Consider the following 22,557-nt stretch of genomic DNA (forward strand, 5'->3'; position numbering starts at 1 on the left):
CCCTGTACAGGTTTTAATTTTTTTCCTAAGGTATTTCGATATTATAGGATTTATTTCAAATGAAATGAAAGTAATGCCCTCAATTTTTGCAAATGAAAGAAAAATAAGTGTTTCTCATAATTGGAATCTCTGACAGAAATGTTTTATTTTTGTTAATTTTTTATTCGAAAAAAAAAAGTACAATTGCCTTTGCCAGAAGATTTTTCTGACTGTTGTGTTGTTAACACCACAAGGCTAAGTACATGTAGAGTAATGAAAATTCCAAAAGGTTAGCATTTTTATTTTTCCTCCCCCCAGGATGCCAACGGCGCAATCTGGAAGCTGGATCTATCCTTCTCACACACCACCAGGGATCCAGAGAGGCTGTTCTCATTCCATGCTGGGGAGATCACCTCCATCGACACTTCCCCGGTGTCTCATCTCCTGGCATCTACTGCTCTGGATCGTATGTCACATTAAGTCTTTTTGTAAAAGTGCCGTTATCCACTATTTTAAGTGCCGTATTTTGAAAGTCTTTGATACTGACAAATTGGAGACAATTCCGTTCACAGCTGTGTCTGGAAACCACATAAGATGTAGCATTGTTAAAACGTGTCTAAGATACTGTGGTGTCCTTGTTCAAACCCCAAAAATTATGTTTCATATTTTAAAAAATATGTAGCATCAAAAATAATAATGACTGGAAAGCCAATTTCATAAGCTTCTTTTGATTGAAAAAATTACTGAAATTGGTCAATCGTTCTAAAAATATCACCATTTAAACACAATGACCCTAAAACCCGTTTCGTCCAAAAAATGCGATTTCAACAATCGTCGTCACAATTCTCTTCAAACATCGCCAGCGATGAAATCTTAGTTTAAACGTTAACAATATGCAACAAAGTCCGTTTGAAGGCCCGTCTTTAAAGTAGTAGATTTTTATAAATCATATTGTTTGCCTAACCAGTGTTGTTAATCAAAATATTGTGTGCTACAGTTGGTGACAGTTGTTGAAACAAGTATTCTGTGTCATTTTCTTTGTTGTTTCAAACAGTCAAAACACACAATAAATTGATTTTGTTTTGGACGAGACAGGTTTTAATGGTCATTGCGTTTAAATGGTGGTATTCTTTGAACTGATTGAGCAGTTTCAGTAATTTTTTCATCTAAAAGTAGCTTTTGAAAATTGGCTTTCCAGTCATTATTATTTTTGGTGCTACATATTTTTTAAAATAAGAAATACATTTTTGGGGGTTTGGGTTCCGCTTTTTTTTACTCACCCTGTATCAAGCATCACATTTTTTTTCTGCCTTTTTTTTTGGCATTTGATGCATTTTAAAAGTTTGACTTCGAAACAAATAAAATCAGAATTGTCAAATCCATTACCAGAGGGAGTCAGGTTGGGTCATTTCTTCTCACTGTCTTCTCTCTGCAGGTTTCTTCAGGCTTGTGAGCTACTGTGCCTAGGGCGCTTTTGAGGAATCCTTGGTTTCATTACCAGAAATAAATATCAAATAATAAATAAAGTAACCAGTCAATCACAGGTCAACAATAACAAAGAAATAGAAGTTCATAGCTGTAGCACTTGACTTCACTTGAGACTGCACAACTTTTGAAAACCGGTGAGGTCTTGACATTAGCTATTAATAGCAGAATTTGTTTGTTGTTCTGTCATATTTTGGTGTCATATTCCTGTATTTCCCAGATACCGTCCGAGTGTTTGACTACGCGTCCAAGACTCCCATTTGCTCCACCAAGTTCAACGCCGGCTCCACGTCTATGCTTTGGGTGCCTCCCACGGTACGTTGTCAACTCGCAAACCCTTCAGTTTACTATTCAAGCCATTTTTAAGTGTGCGTTTGGTTGTTCAGTTGAAATTCATTTGCCATGTTCATTTTTCTAGTGACTTTAAAGCCAAACCCTTCCTTTAAAAAAAAAATCATTTTTCAGAAAAAAAGTCTTCAAACATCTCGTCGCACTTTTCATTTAAAGGAGAATATCCTATTCCTCACCCAATTTTATTTCTCTCTTTGTGACAGAACATGTCGATGTTGTTTTTGCACTTTCTTAGAAGTCATTTCAATAATAATCCTTGGAAAATTGTGGCGATAACTTAGATTAGGTTCATTTTATCGGACTGAAACTCGTTCCTACTCAGGGAATCTTGTGGGTAAAACTCACCATCAGTCACAACTTGACTGAGGAGAGGTGATAACACAACAGAAGTCTCGGATATCGCTGACCGAGATGGGGGGGGGGGGTTGTAACTTTTCTTGGACTACTTTCAGTTATTCACTCCACATGGTGTGTAAAACATCTCCCAATTCTTTCGTCATTTCCATTTTTTCAGGTTGACCCTAAGGGAAGCACCATCCTGGCCGGTTTCTCCGACGGCGTGGTACGAAGCCTGACCATCAAGCGCCGCGACAACCAAGAAGGGAAGAGGACCGCCCACCATCAGCCTGCCTCGCTAGCCCTCAAGCAGGCCTTCAAACCCCACACGCTGGCTGTCACCGCTATGGCCATGGACTCGAAGGGAGAAATACTCACCACCGCAGTATGTACATTTGTTATGGTCCACTTTTGCTAACGACAGGATCTTTAAAAACTGTCATGAAAGACTGTCAGTGATGAAACTTTCATATGATTAATACTTCCAAGTTGAAGATTCCAGATTTTGGAACGACGGGAACTGTTCATTGGTTGACACAAATAGTGATTTCAATAGTGATTAGAATGTGACATTTTTTCCATTTTTGGAATTAGACCGTTTGAAGAAAATATGTGATGGGATCAAGCTACATGAGTCGTTTGTCGACCCTGGCCAAAAATTTTTTATTACAGATTTGGAAAGAGCACCATCTCAGCATTACTGCTGTGAAAACCGCATGCTGATACCATCTTTAGTTGAAAAATTATGGAAGTTGGAACACCGAGAGATGTGATGCAGTGATGTGATGAAGTGGCCCTATTTCAAGTTGGCCTGTATCTCCAAATAAAAATTCTTGACAAATGACTCATTTAGCTTGATCGCATCACATATATATCCTAGGTTAGAAAAGCCTTTGCAAGTGACCCTCTTAATTGTAATGACTACATTTTGCTCAAAATTTAGCTCACAATTGACCCGCATGTTATCCTAATTATTCAATTCTCAGGGAGCAGACAACACCCTGTTCTTCATGAACGTCGACGATAAATTCACTCCAATTGGCTTCATTGACACCCCCGGCACTGTCACCCACTTAACATGGTCGCCGGGCTACTTTGTAAGTATTCTTGTTTGCCTTAAATATTCCTGTCCGGTCTAGAGATCTTCTTACTAGCTTCACAGTGCTGCTGTGTTATCAATATCACTTGTGATCGCTTCTCGGCAAATTTTAGCTCGGCATTTTTTTGTGACTTGGTTTTGCCACTGACTTATGTAATAAGCAGTGCTGTTTGATGATTTGTGAGAAGAAAATTCGCAAGCTTGCTAGGGTGGGACTTGGACCCACGACCTTCTGCTTACTAGTGCAGATGGCTTTACCAGTCATCCACTGAGATTGCCAGGATTGGCCGGCCATTTGGAATGAATCTGATGTCAGAGAAGGGCAAAATGTACGTGAAAATGTACGTCTCTCAGATGGAAGAAATATCCTTAATATAAGTTACTCTTTATATTAATTTGGGGAGTCACGTTGGCATAGCGGTTCTTTCCTCGCCTCCCACCGCTGTGACCTGGGTTCGAATCCCACCTGGGCCAACAAGTGGATGGGGTTTCAGTCCCTACCTGATTTCGGGGTTTCCCCTAGAATGTTCTTCTGGGGTTTTCCTCCCACCTCTTTTCATTGTCTCCTCTCTACCAGTTTCTTCAGGCTTGCGAGCTGTAGTGCCTTTTGAGGAATCCTTGGTTTCAGTACCAGAAATAAATAATAAATAACAAATAAATAATAATAATGATAACAATAACAGTATGTTCTGTAGCTCTGTGATATTGGGCCCAGGACTCTTTTTTCCATGTTTGATCCTTTTAATTCAAAGCTCAACTTTGGACTTCAAGAGATATTTGACACATTGTGGTTTTTCTTTCTTCAGGATAAGAATTGCCTGTTGGTCTTCTGTGCTAACGGAGAAGTGATGGAGGTTGAGGCTCCGGAGCCAGGCACCTACGACACCTCAACGACTTTCAAGATCACCGGCCTCAAGACAAGACAAACGACCTTCAAGAGTATCAAGTCAAGACTCCGAGTATGTGCTCAGAAATTTTAATCCTCGGGCCATCAATTCATTTGCATTTATTTTAATGTATTTTCTTGGAATATCGAATAGAAGTGGAACCGATGACCTTTTTGCTCGTAGACAACTGCACAAAAATTTGTAATAAGTGATGATTTTAATTTTTTTTTCACCAGCGAGAAGAAGAAGAGGAACGTAAGAGGAAAGAAGAAGAAGCTAGGCAGAAGGAGCTGGAGAGAAAACGCCGCATCCGTCGGGAGCGAGGTCTGGACGATGAAGAAGAAGAAGAAAAGAAAGGTGAGAAATCACAACCTTCAAAGATTCACTGTAACATCTTTTATTTGAAACACTATTTCTTTCAATAACGCATTGACTTTTGCACTGGCGATGTGAACTGTAATGAAATGACCTGCTGTTTATGACAACTTGCCAACAGACTTTGCAGTCTGGGATGGATATTGGTCTGGTCGAAGCTCATATTTAATTGATGGCTAGATTTTTGAAGGATTAGGGTTGGGTTTGGTTACGTTTTCTTGGTGGGCGTGTTGCTGTGCAATATTTTTTGTTCCATTATTAATGGATTTTCAGTGAATTCTTAGGCGAGCCATCAGATAACAGACCGTTTGGGTACCGGGTCCGGTATGCTAATTTCTTTCACCCCAATCGGTACGAAGCCAGAAGCCACCCGGTCACTGAAGCGTGACGCCCCAATCGGTCCAAACTGGTGACTCAGGGTTTCACAATAGGCAACATAAATTGAAGTCTGCATGGCCATTGTTGGAGGATTATTCGGCCCACTGGGATTACCAGCGGCAACTTCTATGAAGCTCATCACAGTCATTGTTGCCTACTGGAGGATTAGCGCATCGCAAATTGGTTCCTTTGTGATGAGCCAGAGCCATGGTGCAGAAGCCTGGTGGAGTTAATCCAGGCCGATTGGTTCCATGCAAGGTCCCAATCCCTTCAACATACTGGGCGGGCTCAACCCCGAACGGTCCGGGGAGGGATTCTAATTTGAGGGCTCGCCTTATTTTTATCCTATATTGTTTTGGTGATTGTTTTGTTATTATTTTTGCGATATGTTAAATGATTGTTTAACTACGATTCAGCCCCTGGCTGTTCACCATCCAAGTTCATTACTTATTTGATTAAATAATTGTGAAATTTTAGTATTTTACTGTCAGAATGGTGTCAGTTTTGGGCCTTCATGAAGTAATATTTGTGTGAATCAAATTTGTTTTCATATCGCCATCCACTATTGAGAGATGAGAAGTATAGATGCCCCTCCCTCCTTTTGCTCTATGTGAAATGTGACAGCTCATTTACCTTGCTGTTCTCATTCGTGTTCCCATGCAGAAGAGGAAGAGGAGGAGGAGCCTCCGCCCCTTTATATCCCCGAGGAGCCCAGCCCTATTCTCTATGGCGTCTACTCACCTGACGATCCAGACAAATTCTGGGTCTCCATGGTATGATGCTTGTCTTAAAAACATAAAGGATCTTAAGATCATTTGCATTTATCCCGAAAGTAACCTACCAAATTATTATCAAAAAGCTTTAATACTTGGATAATAGATCGTACTGGTACTAAACATCCTGTACAGCTATTCCGTCTGGCTTGCAGTCATTTAGAAGAAATCAAGAAATGTAGGGGATTGCCTACAATCAGGCAGTTGTCTGAAAATTTTTGGGAAATAAGGAGTTTTAGAGACAGAATCGTGTTCCATGATCAAAATGTTGTGCATGGTTTTCCACTGTGTTTCTCGAAAAGTGTAATATAATAATAATAATAAAAATAATACTGGAGTCTTATATAGCGCACGTATCTACCAACAATTAGGTACTCAAGGCACTAATTAATGTGAATTTATTTTAAAGACAGGTAAATGAAGTATTTGAAATAGGAGATCCATTTTATGTAGCAACTTATAAGGGTTTACAAGTGTGGCGGCGCATTAAGCCACCACTGCCAGAAAAACCGGGGCAAACTCCTTCTCTTAGTGATAAGATAAGATATCCACTGAGCTGAAACTTCAACAGATTGAGTTTTGAACACTATCCTTGGGATTTGGAGTGGTGTTATTATTGAAAACGAACAAAATGCATGAAAAGCAACTGATCCTATGTGCCTTTAAGCAGTTTACGAAACTCAGGTTTTGTCTTCAGATTCAGCTTTGTCTCCAGAGGTCAGGCCTAATGGATTCGTCTATTGTGATTGGTGTCCAAACAGAGTCACATGTTATGGTAAGGGATTTTGGGGAATAGAATACTTAAGTGGCAAAGACAGGAAAAAAATGAAACAACTGCTTGTCTTGTTTTGGCAGGGTGCCTTTGATGCTGGCTACCTGTACGAGTGCAAGTTCCGAGATGAGAAGGAGCAAGCAGACATGATCAAGCAGGGCCGTGAAGAGGCAATCAACGAAGCCGTTAGAACATTCCCGGTCGTTGATAGCGATGATGTGCCTATTAGGACCATGCAGTTCACGTACGTCCATGAGTTTCTTCTCTTTATTCTGTCCGTTCGAACACAAATGTTAGGCGCTCTTGCAAAAATGAGACGGTACTGGTAGTAAATCTGTCACGAGCCAATATAGCTTATCAGGCCAGAGTTTATCCCCAGTTTTCTAGGCATGAATCGACCGAGGATGTTTCTATCCCCCCTGGATGGGATGCCAGTCCATCGCAGGTTACTCCCCAGCTAATGCCGATACCCATTTATACTCCTGGGTGAAGAGAGGCAAGTTGGGGTGAAGTGGCTTGCCCAAGGACACAACATATGGCCAGCTGCTGGATTTGAACCCCTGACCCTCTGATCATGAGTCACAAACCATAACCACTAGGCCACACTGAAGCTTTCTGGCAAAAATGAGGTACAACTGAGCAGAGGTCGAGAATGAGGGTTTGTGGTTATTCAGAAAGAGAATAACATTCTCCTTACAGTACTGTTTGTTGCACTTCAATCGGAGATTCTGTTTACAAGTTATAGCTGTTTAAAGCTCGCATTTATCGATATGTCGAGAAAATAAAATACATATACTGAGAAAAAGGTCTTTAAAGTATCAAGTTTTGTAGTCGTGAAAATGAAAGATGCCAATTATTTTTCATTAAAAACACTTTTATTGCTTAATGTTTATGCTATTTCTTTCAATTATGTGTAGTAGACATATTGAAGATGACAAGTATCCTTAAACCTGAAAAACAAAAACAAAATTAAGGCCAAAAAAAAAAAGTCTCCGGTTTCTGGTATGCGCGCGCGTCGCCGTAGCCATGCGCGTCGGCAAAATGAAAAAGTTTTTTTTTTCAATAAAAGATGATGTCTTAAAACCGCCAAACTCACTGGTTTGACTGGAATCCTGCTGCTGCACAATTTTAACGTGTTTTTAGGTGGGGTTATGATCGAGAATAAGCTTTATGTGGCCTCTCTGGACTCCCATATATTTGCACTAAGTTAAGTCGGGCACCATTTGCAGTCATCAGCCGACATTTGAAGCAAAAAAGACAGGTAAAAAAAAAAAAAAGCTGCGTCGCCGCACCACTTTTTGGGCAAGCTCCATACCAGAAACCGGAGACTTTTTTTTGTTGGCCTAATCCAACTTTTTATTTTCTGCATTTTTCTCCACTACGGCCTGTGCCCAGTTCCGTCTCATTTTGCCAGGACGCCTCGCATTTTAAAAAGAGCCATGTAATTTTTTTTTTTTTTCATATTTGATTTTTTTAATTAATCTGTTTTCTTCTACAGCGGTGACGGCAAACAAGTCCTACTCGGCATGGAGAACGGCGCGATCCAGATCCACTCACTGGACACAGAGGGCGCCAAACCGGACCGCAACCCCGACGGAAGCCAGGCTGACTTCTCCCGGTTCGGTCCGTACTGGTCGCTCACCGTCCACGACAACACCTACGGCCGCGTGACCGGCGTGAAGAAAAGCTTCGACAACCGGTTTGTCTTCACGTCTGGGGCCGACGGGAACCTGTTTGCATTTGAGCTGATGAGCCAGGAGAAGATCGAAGAGGCTAAGGCTTTGGCTAAGGCTAAGATCCCATCGGCCAAGGTAACAACTTGTTTTCTTTATAAGATGGAATTTGCGTCGGGGTGATGTAAATCAATATTAGGTTTTGCCCTTCACCGACGTGTAAACCCTGGTTACTCAGTGTGTTACCTCCCAACCACCGAGCTTGTGGGATCAGTTGGCTGGTTCGAATCTGATTCATTCATAATATGTAATTTTTGTCGGGGTGAGGAAATCAATATTATTTTAACTTCACAATGAAAATGTATCCTCTCCGAACTTTATCAGTATATATTCACTTACCGTTTTTGACTGATGACGTAATCAAACCAGAAATAACTTTTTTTGCGCACATAGAATATTTACTGAAATTTATCACACTGTTAAAGATACATTTTTGTAACAAAATAATTGATTGTACTGGAAGGGATTTAATTTTGTGATCCTTTGTTCTACATAAACATATATTCCCAACTTAACTGGGCAGTGTATAATGAAAAGGCTGTCCGCCCGACCACTCTGTGTGCTTGTAACTCAACAAACGTGAACCTCTAGTTAACTTTTTTTCTGTTAATGTGAGCGTTGATTTCACGTCCAACTGAGTGCAATATTTTATCGGAGGAAAAAGCTAAACAATTAATCAATTATATTGTGGAAATTGAAAATAACTCTTTTGGTTTTTGTTATTTATGGTATATACATCTGCAAAAATGTTGAGAACATGTTATGATGATCAATATGTTGTTTTTTTAAATGAAGAAAAAAAATTTGAAGTATTTTCAGGCTGTATTTCTTGGAACATGCTGAAAACAACATTTCTGGAAAAATCACAGTATTTAAAAAAAAATCGACAGTTTTTACTGCAAAAAGTTAATATAAAAATTCAATAAGAAATACACTCATTACATCATTTTGTTAGACAATGTGAGAACAGAAGTTGATAGACTTGGGGGTAAGTTTCTCTGTTTTTGTGAATTTCTCCTCAACAGAAAGAGGATGAAGATCGCAAAGTTTCGGACATCGAAAGTAAAGATCACTACAGCATTGAGCTGGAGAAGCAGAAGTCCGAATACGACAAGATGATGAGAAAGGCCGAAGAGAAGAAGATGGAGGTCAGACGAACCATCGCAAAATTCCGACGGCAGTTCAAGAAATTACTGGAGCAGAACCAGGAACTGCCTGATCATCTGCAGTTGCAGAGAAAGGTACGACTGAAATTTGGAAAAGTCACAGAATTTTGTTATTTTACAGGGAGTTATGGAAAGTTGATATTCCTAGGTAAAAAAGCGTGGAAAAGTCATGGAATCCTGCACAATCCATACGTGATGATGCGTCATATTTGGCTGTGGCAGTCTTCCAGTTTGCATTTCAGTTTACTATAATTACTTCCTCTTTAGGCCAAAAAAATAAAAAGTCTCCGGTTTCTGGTATGCGCGCGCGTCGCCGTAGCCATGCGCGTTGGCAAAATGAAAAATTTTTTTTTCAATGAAAGATGATGTCTCAAAACCGCCAAACTCACTGGTTGGACTGGAATCCTGCTGCTGCACAATTTTAACGTGCTTTTTGATGGGGTTATGATCGAGAATAAGCTTTATGTGGCCTCTCTGGTCTCCCATAATATTTGCACTATGTTTAGTCGGGCACCATTTGCAGTCATCAGCTGACATTTGAAGCAAAAAAAAACAGGTAAAAAAAAAAAAAAAGCGTCGCCGCACCACTTTTTGGGCAAGCTCCATACCAGAAACCGGAGACTTTTTTTTTTGGCCTTATGCATCTATACTTGTTGCATGTTCAGTGCACCATTGTGATGCTTTTGTGGTGCTCAGTGGTCTTGTGTCAAACTGGAAGGCTGAAAGGGCATGGCGTCCCTTGCCTCAGTGTGATTACTGGCCAATGTATTGTAAAAAAGCTCCCAAGATGCCAACACAGCGTAGGAATTGGTAAATGGATATAGCCTTAATTTTGTCTTGGAAAAGTAACAGAAAAGTCAAGGACAATGAATGGGAGGTTTTCGGTATTAACACCATGTGAATGAAAGATATCTCTGAGTGAGTTGTGTGGTTCTGAGAAAGTCATGGAATTTTAATTTTAAGATTTCTGTGGGAAATCCGCCTGACTATTCCTCTGGTTAAATCACCAGAGTACATTACTAGTCTTATCTCAAGTCTACTCATAAGTTAACAGTATGAACAGATACAAGGGAATGCTGTGTCCCAGTTCATTAGAATAGCTTGCGACTTGCATTGAGACAGGAGGACTTGTGATGGACTTGACTACAGCATTGCTATTTTACAAAAACCAGCCAACAATTAATTTTGCTTTTTTCTATTTTTTTTTCTGACAGGAGTTTGAGATGGATCCAGGGATTCGCAAGGAACTGGAGAAACAGACCAACGACAAGATTGAGTTGGTGCGCAGGGAGCTGGCCTGGGAAGCAGAGAAACATAAGATCAGCTTGGAGAAACTCAAGAACAGGTTGGTTCTGATTATATTATGAACTAATGCAGACCCCAGATGACCTGAAATATTTCAATTGAAACAAATTTAAACCAGAGCTGAATCTTTCTCAAATCTGAGGCCAAGGCCATGTCTGCATTACTTGACTATGGCTTGCTATCACACATGGGCCTATGGAAGCGGCTACAGCCACTTTCCATAGACCTGTGTGTTATATCCAGCCATAGCCAAGTCATTCAGATGCAGCCATAGATTCTACTAGGATAAAGAGCCAAGCACTCATGCTTTTACTCTTTTTTTTTAAAAGCACTCGTATTAAAGATATAGTCCATCATTTGTAATTTGTGCATTTTGTTCGTTTGAAGCAACAAAAGTGCTCAAAATCTAAAGAAGGGTACTGAACAACTAACCTGATAAAGTTTCAGCTCAGCTTCAGCTGTACATTCTGAGAAAAGCAGCATTCTAAGATCTCAATTTCAAATTAAAAGTTGCTGAATCATGTTTTGAATCGGGCTTGAATTCCGCGTCCGAGACACATTCTCACTGAGCTGATTGCAGCTACGCGGTGTCACGCACTGATCCGACGAATTATAGCAACTGTGTGTGCGTCGTGCCAATGCTTGCGCTTGCTTCGCCGAATAACAAAACGAACTACTAATTTAAATTTCCTACGGTGCGTCTTAAGAAGCACCGTTAGAAAGGCCTTCTTTCGATGATTACTTCAAAATGACAGCTTGCCAGAAAGAACTTGCCAGAAAGAATAATTTCACAGGGAGTTTAGTCCCCTTACTATCTTTCAACCAAGTAAGTTTTTCAACAATAATTACGCCAGTTACTTTGCGGATAGCTGCAAATGATGAAGTATAGCTTTAAAATAAAAAAGGGGGAAATGGCGTACTGCTTTGAAACAAGGCTAAATTTGGGTGGCACAAGCAGTTTTGTAGGTGCAGTAGCCTTTAGAACTATGTCTGACTGTTTACACCTTCACCATCAGGTTCAAAATAGAGCTGGAGTGTGAGCGCATTGTCGTCGTCTCCATCCAAACCGACCACGAGGTCCCTACCTACCGGACCACCAAGCTCCCCAAGGAGTTCCTTGAGATGAAACAAGAACTGACCCGTCGCGCCACCATGATGTCCGATAAAGGGTTACAACGCGACCCGACCCGTGACACACTGACCGGTCAGTCGGGTCTAGGGGAGAGCATGACGGAGGCTTCGCTGGCCGCCGGGACACGAGACATCAAGAAGTCTACGGTTCTGACTGGACGTCACGGGGAGAAAGTGGCCAAGGCTCTGCAGAAGGCTGAGAAGGCTCGACAGAAGAGACTGGCCAGAGAAAAACAGGTACAAATCATGCAATGAAAGATCTAAGGCCAGTTTTTTCGGCTTTGTAAAAAGTAAATTTGCCGAGCAGTTTTTCAACAGTAGTAGAAAATGCAAAAAGATGGTCGCATTTAACGGGTTGGCAAGGAATTTGGCTTGTGTGCTTGCGACATCTCATAACTAAGGGTTCTGTGATTACAGGGTTAGCACAGAGTTGTGATCACAAGTGCGGAATTCTGCAGTTAACAGAAATTGGGCTGATGAACATCTTCATCCCTTACAAATTCGTTAAAGAGCCATTTTCCCTTGAAATTACAGTTAACTAAATTTTCACGGATTTTTCAACATATTAAGCCAGATTAGGTGTCCGTGAAAACACCCTTAAGAAAGTCCTTTGTTTACCCATGGAGATAGACCCAGTGTACCGTTATGTATAACCAATGATAATCCTCAGTGGCCAGGGTCATTAAAAAAAACGTGAAAATACCCTTACAGGATTAGTCCTATATAAGCCCTATGTAAATGTCCATGAAACATCTCTTAAAGATTCTTTTCACGGAGAAGTGGACTTTTAATGAAAATTTCATTCGTGTTTTTTCAATCGTGTTTTTTTTCTCCATCGAGGGGGATAGTGTGCACTGAGTCTATAACCGTGTTTTATCCTCGTTTCCCTAGTGGGAGGAGCTTCTCTCGAGCAAACCGCCCGAGGACTACGAGGACCCGGCCGACGTTGCGGCCATCAAGGATGCTCAGGATCACATGGGCGACTTCAAACTGAAGACGGCGAAGGACTACAGCGTGCCGGAACACCTGCGCATGAACGCGCTCAAGAAACGCAACCAGCTGGTCACATTGGAAGAAATGGTAGCAGAAACATCAAGTGTTTGCCTCTTAAACCTATTTTAAGTTTTCACTTTATCCAACTTTAACCAGGTTTTTTTCATCAACCCCAGTTAAGACTGGTTAAAGAATTGTGGTTTTAAGATTTGGAGTACTTACTCAGAAATGAACAATAAAATCCTCATACTTTTTCTGTCACTTTTGTATACTCCCCAGGGAGCTGGGATAGTATAAGGAATGTTTTATGGGCCAAGTGAGCAGGGGTGATAATCATGTAACTTGAGGCACTGTGAACTTTGTTAAAAGTTCTATTAAAATACCCATTTGGGTGGCATGGGTGGCTTGTGCGTAAAGTGCTCGCCTCTCACCAAGGTGACCACGGATCCTGGCCGCGGATCACATGTGAGTAGAGTTGTGCGTTGGTCTCTCCTGTGCCACGTGGGTTTTTTTCCGGGCCCTCCAGTTTTCCTCCCTCTGGAAAAATCAAACACTTTTGATCTCAGGCTGTGCTCCGTGGTCATACATGGGTCGATGTGGCCGGCAGCCATAGGCGCCTTTACGTGCCAGCGGCCCGACCACGTTGTAGCCGGGTCCTTCGCAATTCAGCATACCAGCTGGGAGTTGGGATGATTAGCCTCCCAAATTATTATTATTATTATATTTGCCAAAGGTACTATTTGGGAGACACCTTAACGTCAGATGTTATACCTTTGGGAAACAGGGGACGAATTCCTCAACTCCTATTTAGAGCCAGAATGTTACAGTCGCAAATAGGGTACATCGATTGCCTGTGGCCCAAAACATAAATACCAAAATTTGTGGGGTAGGATAAGGTAAAAATTAGAAGTAGGTGTCATTAACCCTCCTATGAAAACATGCATTCTGAGCCATGCTGTTACTTGGGTCAGTATTGGTCAAGTGACCATTGCTGTGTTAAAAGTATACCAGGGGAAGTGGAAGGAAACTTTGACAGTTTGTGACCTTTTAAACAGCAGCAAGGGTTAAGTTTGAAGATTTTTGTGCGCAAGTCCATGGGAATGTCTCCCTATAAACGTACCATTTTCGGTATTAATATTACTACTATTGCACTACTATTATTATTACTACTAATATTATTAATGAAAACTTTACCTTTGCTTTGATCACCGTGAACAGATCCACAAGTACAAGTCCGACTTCAACCGACGCGTGGTCGCTCTGCGAGACAAGAAGATCGGCATCATTAAGGAGATCCAGCAGTTTCTGACGGAGCTGAGTGACATTCAGAAAGTCCTTGGTGAAGAGCAGAGGCAGCAGCTGCCAGAATGCCCAACGCTGCACCCCTGCGAGACACCAGAGAAGTAAGATTACACATCCTGTGCCTGATTTCACCAAGTGAAGATTGTTTCAAAATTTCAAAGGCACTGCTTATTTCGTACTGTCCTAAAGCTTGCAAGATAAAATTTTTTATGAAGTTCTAGGATAAAAATATAAAAAAATCAGTTACAGTTTACAGTAAGACAGATTTATGGCAAAACAAATTTGGCCAAGTTGAAATATCTTAGACTTTTGCAAAAAACTTTGAGGTGCACTGTAAACAAATTTTGTACCCTAAAAAAAAATGTCAAGAGAGCCGAGTTTTGTTGTTGAGGACCTAAAGGCAAATGTGACCTGCCATAGCATAATGAGGAATAACCCCCATCTTTGACTTTTCACATGATGTACCTCATGTTAAAGCGCAAATCATTGGCTTTCCAATGATACCAAATATATTTCTGTAGCTTAATGTATTCCAAAGATATGACGCAGGAACTTCAACAGTGTCCTGCCAAGTTTCGCTAACCTCATTTCGAGAAAAACAACTTTGAAAAAAAAAAGACACGCATTGCGCCACCAACGCCAGTGAAAAACGTTTTTCAGTTTTGCCATTTTGTGGGTATTTTTTCCCAACAAAAATGCATAGTTTGAATCTTGGATACCTTTGCTACTCAAAAATACAAAACAATCAATATCGATTTTGACGTAATTTTTCTAGTATATCCAACTCCAGGCGTCGATTATGCAATACAAGGCTTTGGGGGACATTCCTCGTTTTGCCTCAGTAGTTCACAAATAATTTATCGAGTTCAAACGTATCTGCGAATTCGCCATCCGGCAAAATCTGTTCAGTGATACATCACTGTATCATTCGTTCAGGAAACTGGAGTACACGCGCGAGACCCTGATGCAGTTCAAGGCCCAGATGGCGGAGAAGGCCATCTTGGAGAAGACTGGAGGGGATACTGGAGCTTTTGGATTCGGGGGAGGATTAGGTGCCGGCGGTGGGGGTGGAGGTGCCACAGACCAGGTAAGGAGTCATGTTGGAATTTTTTTACAGGGGAGAGTTTGTTTCCATATGTTGACAGAAATATCTGTCTATTTCAAATATATACTAAGTAGGTATTAATATTGGGTTTTGCTCTTCACTGGCCGTAGCGTGGAACACTTAGTGTCAATCCGAGAAGAAAATTTCACAAGCTGGCTCTGGTAGCACTCGAAATGTACATATTTATTTGTTAGCTCTATTTGTAATTATGGGTTCCAGGTCTTGTACAAGCATATTTTTTTTATCTGGATCCCTCGTACAGTTTTTTGTCATTCTTTATATAGATTCTTGTTAATTATGTTTTTGTGCTTTGATATGAAAAAAATAAACCATAAACCATAACCCAGGATCTCTCACTTACTAGTGCAGTCGCTTGGTCATGGTGAGCAAACACAAGCATGCTGGGTATTAAAATGAGTTTGGCCCTTCACTAACATCCAGCTCAGTAAGCGTGAAGTAAAACCAAATCATTATCTTGCTTGACTGAGGTTTGAATCTGCAAACCTCCTGCGTACTACTAAAGACATTTGATCACAGATTAACAAGAGAAATTTGCACTGCGATGTTATCGTGCCGGTACAAGATATGTCCCAAATGAATCACCAGTCAGCCAATTGTCGTTGACCAGATTTGCTCCTTAAAGGGAATGTACATCATTGGCTTTTGCTGTAATTTTCAGAAATGAACTATTTGAGGGTTTAGTATAATAGATCAAATATTGTTACACTGACATGTTTGAAGTTTTGTGTTCGAAAATGCTGGGAAAACCAAGCAAAACTAGAATGTTAAAGTAGTCTGGTTCCCAGACTCCACTAAAGATGAAATGGATCAATTTATAGATGCCGGAAAATTGTAAGTTAAGGGAACCAGTCTAGCTGGCCTGCACTTGTTCATGAACATGTAACCAATAGCAAACAAAATTTAGACTGAAAAAATGGTAAATTTGGAGCAGTAGTTGAAAAATAGTTAGGTTTTTCCAACAGTGGTTGGCCGACCACCGTTGGAAATTTATTCAAAATATCACTTTTCTTGAAAATGACTTCACAGCAGGTGCCATAATTTTACAGGATGCCTTAGACTGTCATTTACCAACATCCTAGTAAGGTACTTCGTAAAAACTTGGTAGTTTTATTTTTTTATGTTTGCAAATGTTGTAAAGTCCCTTTAATCCTTTCTTGCATCTGCAGAAAGACAAGGACCCGACCACCCCCTTGTCCTACCGCCACTCCTCCCTGATCTCGGCCAGGTCCAGGGCCGCCTCCAACCTCGACGCCACGGTCCAGCTGTCCCCCTTGGAGCAACAGATGATCGCCATGGAGGAGATCCGTCTGCACCATCGCCAGGGCGAACTGATCGAGCGCGTCCACGAGCTCATCCTCAACTTTGACGCGGAGCTGCGCATGCTCCGACACGAGAAGCTCAACCTGGACACCGACTTGAAGAACTCCGATCTCAGGTAACTGCTCGGTGTTGAAGTTGAGAATGCTGGCGGTGGATCACAAGAACATCACAAAGTCAGTCAGAAGTAAATCACAAAACTTGTCGATTCGCAAGTCCACTTACAGTATACAGGAAATGAACAGTAAAGGAATGCCATTTGTCGCAGTTCATTTGATTAGCTTGTGACTTGACTTGAGACTAGAGGACTTGTGATTGACTTGTAATGACTTGTGATGGCTTGTGATGACTAGTGATGACTTGTGATGGCTTGTGATGGACTTGTGATGGACTTGTGATTGACTTGTGATTGACTTGTGATGGCTTGTGATGACTTGTGATGGCTTGTGATGGCTTGTGATGGCTTGTGATCCATCACAAGCACTACGACTACAACACTGTATAACCACCACAATTCATTGAGATACTGGAACCTCCTGGAACCCTGTACTAACCACGGCACTGCTAACCAAGGAATTATGCACTTATGATCACCATGAAATTAGCGCTTACTGCATTAGAACATAAATCCTGAGCTTTTTGTGTGAAGCATCATAAGTTACAGGATGTACGCATGTGCAAAAGCCTTATTTTCTTGTGTTACTGTAAGCATGGTTATTTCTGCTAGTTAGTAAAGATTCTGCCATTTTTTATTTAAATAGTAAGCAGATCCATAAAATTGGAAACTAATTCAAGTCTTTTCCTCACATCTAGATCTAATTTTTTTCTTAGTTATCATGTCAAAATATTAAAATACTGATAATGAAATTCATGACGATTTTGATCGCCTGATTGCAGGCGAGTGACACTGTTTGAAGAGCTTCAGCTCCTGAAGGAGTTTGAGAAACGAGAGAACGTCTTGGCAGCCAAGGTTGAAGCCAAGATCAAGGAGAAGTCAGACAGTCAACTGAAGGTAGGTTCACTTCCCGTCTGCGCTCCAACAAAGGGAAGAACAAGGCCTAAAATGTCTTCCCTATTGTACCCTGGTTCAAATCCCACTAGGGCCAGAAATGTTTCTCGGGGAAACTTCAGTTTTTGGTTCTACAAAGAAATTGACCATGAGAATTTGAACTTGCAACCTCTGGCAGTGTGCCAATACAGCTTTTTAGATTCGGCAGGTTCGAATCTCACCATACCCATTTAAAACAAAAACCGATTTGCTTTGATGAATGAAAAACATGTTAATAGTGGCCAAAAGATCTGCAGAAATACCTGCTTTTAAAAATTGAAGTTATTCAAAAGAAGGAACTGGCATCGGGGTGATGTGAATTCAATATTGGGTTTTGTTCTTCACCGACATATTTTTATTAACACTGTATACTCAGCGTTGTCCCAAGTGATTGTGAGAAAAAAATTCACAAGCTACCCGGATGGGACTCGAACCCATGACCTGCTGTTTGCTAGTGCAGACTTCTAGCTTCTTGACTACCGAGCTTGCCGGGGTCGGCTGGCTGATTCGAATCTGAAAAAGCAGCGGGTACCATAACCAAACTGTTCAACCAAATTGAAGTTACTCTTTTTTTGTCTCCATTAAATTAGAAAAACATTTTTCTCCAAACAATATTTTCAATTTGTAAGATTTGTTTTGATGAAAAAAAACTACTTTTTGTATTTTGGGCATCTGCAACCTTTTGATTTTTTTTTTTTGACATCTCATTCAAAAAATGAATAAATATGGTATTGCTAGCAAACATTTTATGAAAATAGCAACTTTAAGTTCCAATTTGTTTTGTCATGTGAGTTTTATGGACTTTTTCCCCTCTCCTTATTCTGTCAGGTTGCTGAATGCCAGCAGAAACTGGACGCCAAACGCAAAGACATCGACAGGCTGATGGAGAAAGAGAAGGCGCTGTACGCCAACTTCCAGGCCTCGCTGGGAGAGAACAACAAGTTTGCCGAGTTCCTGACGAAAGTCTTCAAGAAGAAGATCAAGAGGGCCAAGAAGAAAGCCCAGACTGAGGAAGGTTAGTGAAGGGACGAAAAAAACTCTTGGAATTTTGTTTTAGACAGATTTGAAGATTGAAAGACCCAGTCAAGAGGATGACGTTATTAGGCACACTGCTCGGACAAAACTGACATAGTACAATCAGTTTTGAGCCGTGCCACGCACTTGCTCTCACAGTACAAATCTGTTCAGACAAATTGTCGCTAAATGTCTAATGTTTGATCATAAATTCACTCTCTTAACACATCTACCAATGGAGGCGAAACGAGTTGACTGTTTCTGTGATCTTGTTTGCCAGGGTCGGATGAAGAGAGCGAGGAATCCTCAGACGATGAATCTGATTGGTCGAGCGATGAAGAGGATAGTGAAGAGGAAGGGCTTGACGACAGCGTCTGTCCACCGGGATGTGATCAGGTGTGTCTCCATGTCCGTTACCATCTCTGCCCCTAGCTCACCCCCACCCCCATACTCCCTCAAACTCAACCCCACTCCCATCCACTGAAGCTCCCATTTGTGGTCATAAAGCAATTTCTTTAAATGTCATACTTCACGAGCTACTGAGCGAGAGAATTTGCTTAGCACAGAAAATATCTGCTTAGCAAAAACCGGTTACCAGCCAAAATGTCGTGCATTGTATTCTACATGTGTCCGGTCCCCAGATGATTTTTACTTAGCACGTTAATTTGCTAAGCCATATTTTCTGAAATGGGGCGCTGGACTTAATTTCAATGAGATTCTTCAGCAGAAAACATTGATGAACAAATAGTGTGCTTAGAAATATCCAGGTCATGGGCACCACGTAACATTTAAGTAAAGTTGCCTGTTTCTGCTAAGTCAATATTTTACAGCACTCGGAAAAGTTCTGCAAGTTGGACCCTGTTCCCACGAAACTCACAAACATTCGACTTTCAACTGTGTTCTTACCATTCAGTCAGTGTTATTGAATGACGTAGTTTATATTTTGTGTTGTGCATCCTGTTTATCAGTGTTATCGATGAGTATGAATTAAGACTACAATCGATTCAACAGTTTGTTTGCTTTCCTTCAACAGGCTCTGTTTGACAACACCTGTGCTCTCCGCGAGAAACGTCTGGACTTTGAGGAACTGCTTGCGGAAGAGAAGAAGATTGCAGAAGGTTTGAAGAAAGAGGTTGATGCGTTGACTAAGAAGCAGAAGCTCATTGTTAACGGCTTGAAGACGGCAGAAGCTGACCTGGAAGCATTCCAGGTGAGTATAAGATGTGTAAAATTCACATCGAGCAGCATAGTCGTGGCTGAGTCACTTCAGTTGAGTTCGAGTTCAAGTCTTGAGTCACTTGGATCATGCCTGAGTCTGGGTCAGCAGCCACACAGTTCAAGTCCCAGTTAGCATCAGGAGTCACTTGTATTTGAGTCCGAGTTAAAAGTTACGAGTCCTCAAGTGTCAAAGTCTGAGTCATGATGAATGAGTCTTGAGTCGTAAAAGTTGAGTCCGAGTCCGATTTGTTTGTCCACATGACTCAAGATGAGCCTGAGTCATAATAATTGCAACTTGATACGGACATAAGCAAAATATTAATGAGGGCCTGCCTATGCTGCTACCAATTAAAAGGCAAGACAGTACTGATACATATGTTGCGTTAATGCCTGAATAGGTTTCTGCGACGTACCCATACAGATACAGGTACAGATGTTAAAGAACACTGAGTGCTATTTGCATAATGCTCAGATAATGTCAAATAATAACTCAAAACTATTTTTTAAGCCTGCCATTTCCTTGTCTACATCTAGCGTTTCAGTAAGAGTGTAGAAAAGAAACAGTTTGTAGATAAAGTCTGGATCAGGTGACTGCAACATAGGTGTGACGTGGTCTATAGTGAACCAGTGATACCCATGACTCATCAACCTGATGTTACACTACACAAACACCTGACTCTCTCTCTCTTTTTGTTCACAAACAGCTTGAGAAGCAGCAGAAACTCAACGAGCTAGACGTGGTGGCGACACTGCGACTTCACCAGGTGGAGTACATGGTGAACGGCGCGGTGCCTCAGGATCTCTCCCAGACTCTGGTGGTCAACAACGCCAGTATGGGTCACCTGCAACGCCGCATCCAAGAACTGAAAGAGGAGAAATCGGCTCAGCGACGACATTACAAGTAGGCTCAGGGTTTAGTCCTTTTATCATAAAAACAGATACGTGAAGTGTTCTGGCAAAATGAGACAGAACTGGGCAGAGGTCAAAATGAGGGTTTGCAGGTATTAGGAAAGAGAATAAAATTCTCCTTACAATACTGTTTGTTGCACTTCAATAGCTGACATTCTTTTGACAAGTTATGGCCTTTTAACCCTAACTCCCTAGGCCTTTTTGCTAGGATGCAGCCTCAATCCTGCACAATCCTCCAATTGGCCTCATGAAAATAGCATATATAGCCTCAATCCTGCAAATTCCTCCATTATTTCTTGAATATTGTCCGTGGAGGGGTGACCACTGCCTGAATCCTGCAAAATCCTGCAGCAGTGATTGTCAATATGTTGAGGCTTGGCCAGTGACATCCTGGAGCAATACGGAGGATTTCAAGCATAAACCAGGCCTATATTTATGCATGGCTGAGCAAAAACAACATAAGGTCAGACCCAAGACCTTGACAAAGTGCATCCTACGAAATCAGTAACACACTTTTGCCATGTAACCTCAATCCTCCAACTTCCTCCACTTTGGTAAAGAGGATTTTGAAGGATTCAGGGTTAAACTTCGCATTTATTGACATGTCTTGAAATTTTTAAAAAATGGAAAAAAATACTCAAAAATGGTTTCAGAAATAAGAATTCTCAATTTCTACTTGAATCTTTTCCTCAGGGAGCACCGCCAGCAGCACGTCCAGCTCATCAAAGACCGTAAACTCATGGAGTCTCGCATCACGGAGCTGGAGGAGAAATGCAACGAGATGATGCGGCAGAAGTTTGGCCGCATCATCGACCTGGAGAAACTGGAGACGGTGGGCGTCAATCGCACCGTGGAGGAACTCAAGGAGAAGCTGAGACTCAACGAGCTGACCAACGCCAACGAGTTGCTGAAGTGGGATGTGAGTAGGAGCACGAGTTGCAGAGTTGTGATACTCATGACTCAGACTCGGACGTACACACTCAGGACTCAGACTGACAGTTGGACTAAGACTAAACCTGAAAGTTAGACTGTTGAACTAACATCAAACAGTATTAAAATTTGAATCTTCATAATGCAAAATTCCATTATATAAGATATCGATCGTTGTTCCTGCTGGCATAACGGATTCGAACTGGCCAGCCACTTGGGAAAGCCTGGGTTATTGGATGGTTGAGACATCTGCACTTGTAGTCAGGAGGTTGTTGGTTCGAGTCCTACCCTTGAACTATGTCCTTCTTGTTGCAAGCTTTCAGATAGCATTGAATATGCAGTGCTTATACAATTACTTCAGTGATAGTAACAGCTAATATTAAAACATCAAAATCATATCGATATATATTTTTTTGACGAGGTGAAAATTGGTTGTCCATTTTTTTTATTTCTCTTTTTGCAACCATTTTTTTTTAGAGTAAAATTGAAGCCAAGAAAGCTCGCATCACCGAGTTGATTGAAGAGAACACACTGCGTCTTCAGCAACTGACCATGCTGGTCGGTGAGAACAAGAACCTGGAGAAAGCTCTAGACGCAAGACAGACCAACTTGGTGCGTAAAAACGGACTTGTCTTTTCATCCATAGTTGCTTTATACTTGAACCTACGTATTGCCAGTTTCATGGCACCAATCATATGATTTTACTGTGAACCGAGACCTTGTCCATTTCACATATGCACTTTTGTGCATCTTCACAAAGCACCGTGGGATACGTCTGATGACTTGGCAGGATGCCAAGCAAGCTTACAAATCATTGTGCATCACATTGGTTTAACCAATGAGAATGCTAAGTTAGCCATGAATATGCATAAGATAAAGCAGTACCAAAGAGACAATTCAATAGAGAAGCTAAGAAGAAATCTTCAAATG

General features: G+C 41.2%; 1 protein-coding gene across 4 annotated transcripts in view; it reads left to right on the forward strand.

Moving 5' to 3' along the window:
- The window catches only part of LOC119729462 (cilia- and flagella-associated protein 44-like), a 39,116-nt gene that overhangs the window by 12,463 nt on the left and 4,096 nt on the right, over positions 1-22,557 (forward strand). For all 4 annotated transcript variants that reach the window (XM_038202026.1, XM_038202027.1, XM_038202029.1 and 1 more), the window contains 23 exons: positions 298-445; positions 1,685-1,779; positions 2,330-2,536; positions 3,138-3,248; positions 4,057-4,209; positions 4,374-4,494; positions 5,554-5,663; positions 6,519-6,679; positions 7,934-8,246; positions 9,194-9,409; positions 10,549-10,679; positions 11,656-12,007; positions 12,662-12,850; positions 13,982-14,166; positions 15,002-15,152; positions 16,358-16,626; positions 17,406-17,520; positions 18,385-18,571; positions 18,851-18,966; positions 19,604-19,780; positions 20,493-20,689; positions 21,391-21,616; positions 22,105-22,239. In XM_038202026.1, coding sequence (XP_038057954.1) covers positions 298-445; positions 1,685-1,779; positions 2,330-2,536; positions 3,138-3,248; positions 4,057-4,209; positions 4,374-4,494; positions 5,554-5,663; positions 6,519-6,679; positions 7,934-8,246; positions 9,194-9,409; positions 10,549-10,679; positions 11,656-12,007; positions 12,662-12,850; positions 13,982-14,166; positions 15,002-15,152; positions 16,358-16,626; positions 17,406-17,520; positions 18,385-18,571; positions 18,851-18,966; positions 19,604-19,780; positions 20,493-20,689; positions 21,391-21,616; positions 22,105-22,239 — 4,065 coding nt within the window. The remainder of the gene's footprint in view (positions 1-297; positions 446-1,684; positions 1,780-2,329; positions 2,537-3,137; positions 3,249-4,056; positions 4,210-4,373; positions 4,495-5,553; positions 5,664-6,518; positions 6,680-7,933; positions 8,247-9,193; positions 9,410-10,548; positions 10,680-11,655; positions 12,008-12,661; positions 12,851-13,981; positions 14,167-15,001; positions 15,153-16,357; positions 16,627-17,405; positions 17,521-18,384; positions 18,572-18,850; positions 18,967-19,603; positions 19,781-20,492; positions 20,690-21,390; positions 21,617-22,104; positions 22,240-22,557) is intronic.

This window comes from Patiria miniata, unplaced genomic scaffold (assembly GCF_015706575.1).
Source record: "Patiria miniata isolate m_02_andy unplaced genomic scaffold, ASM1570657v1 HiC_scaffold_21, whole genome shotgun sequence".
Classification (NCBI taxonomy): domain Eukaryota; kingdom Metazoa; phylum Echinodermata; class Asteroidea; order Valvatida; family Asterinidae; genus Patiria; species Patiria miniata.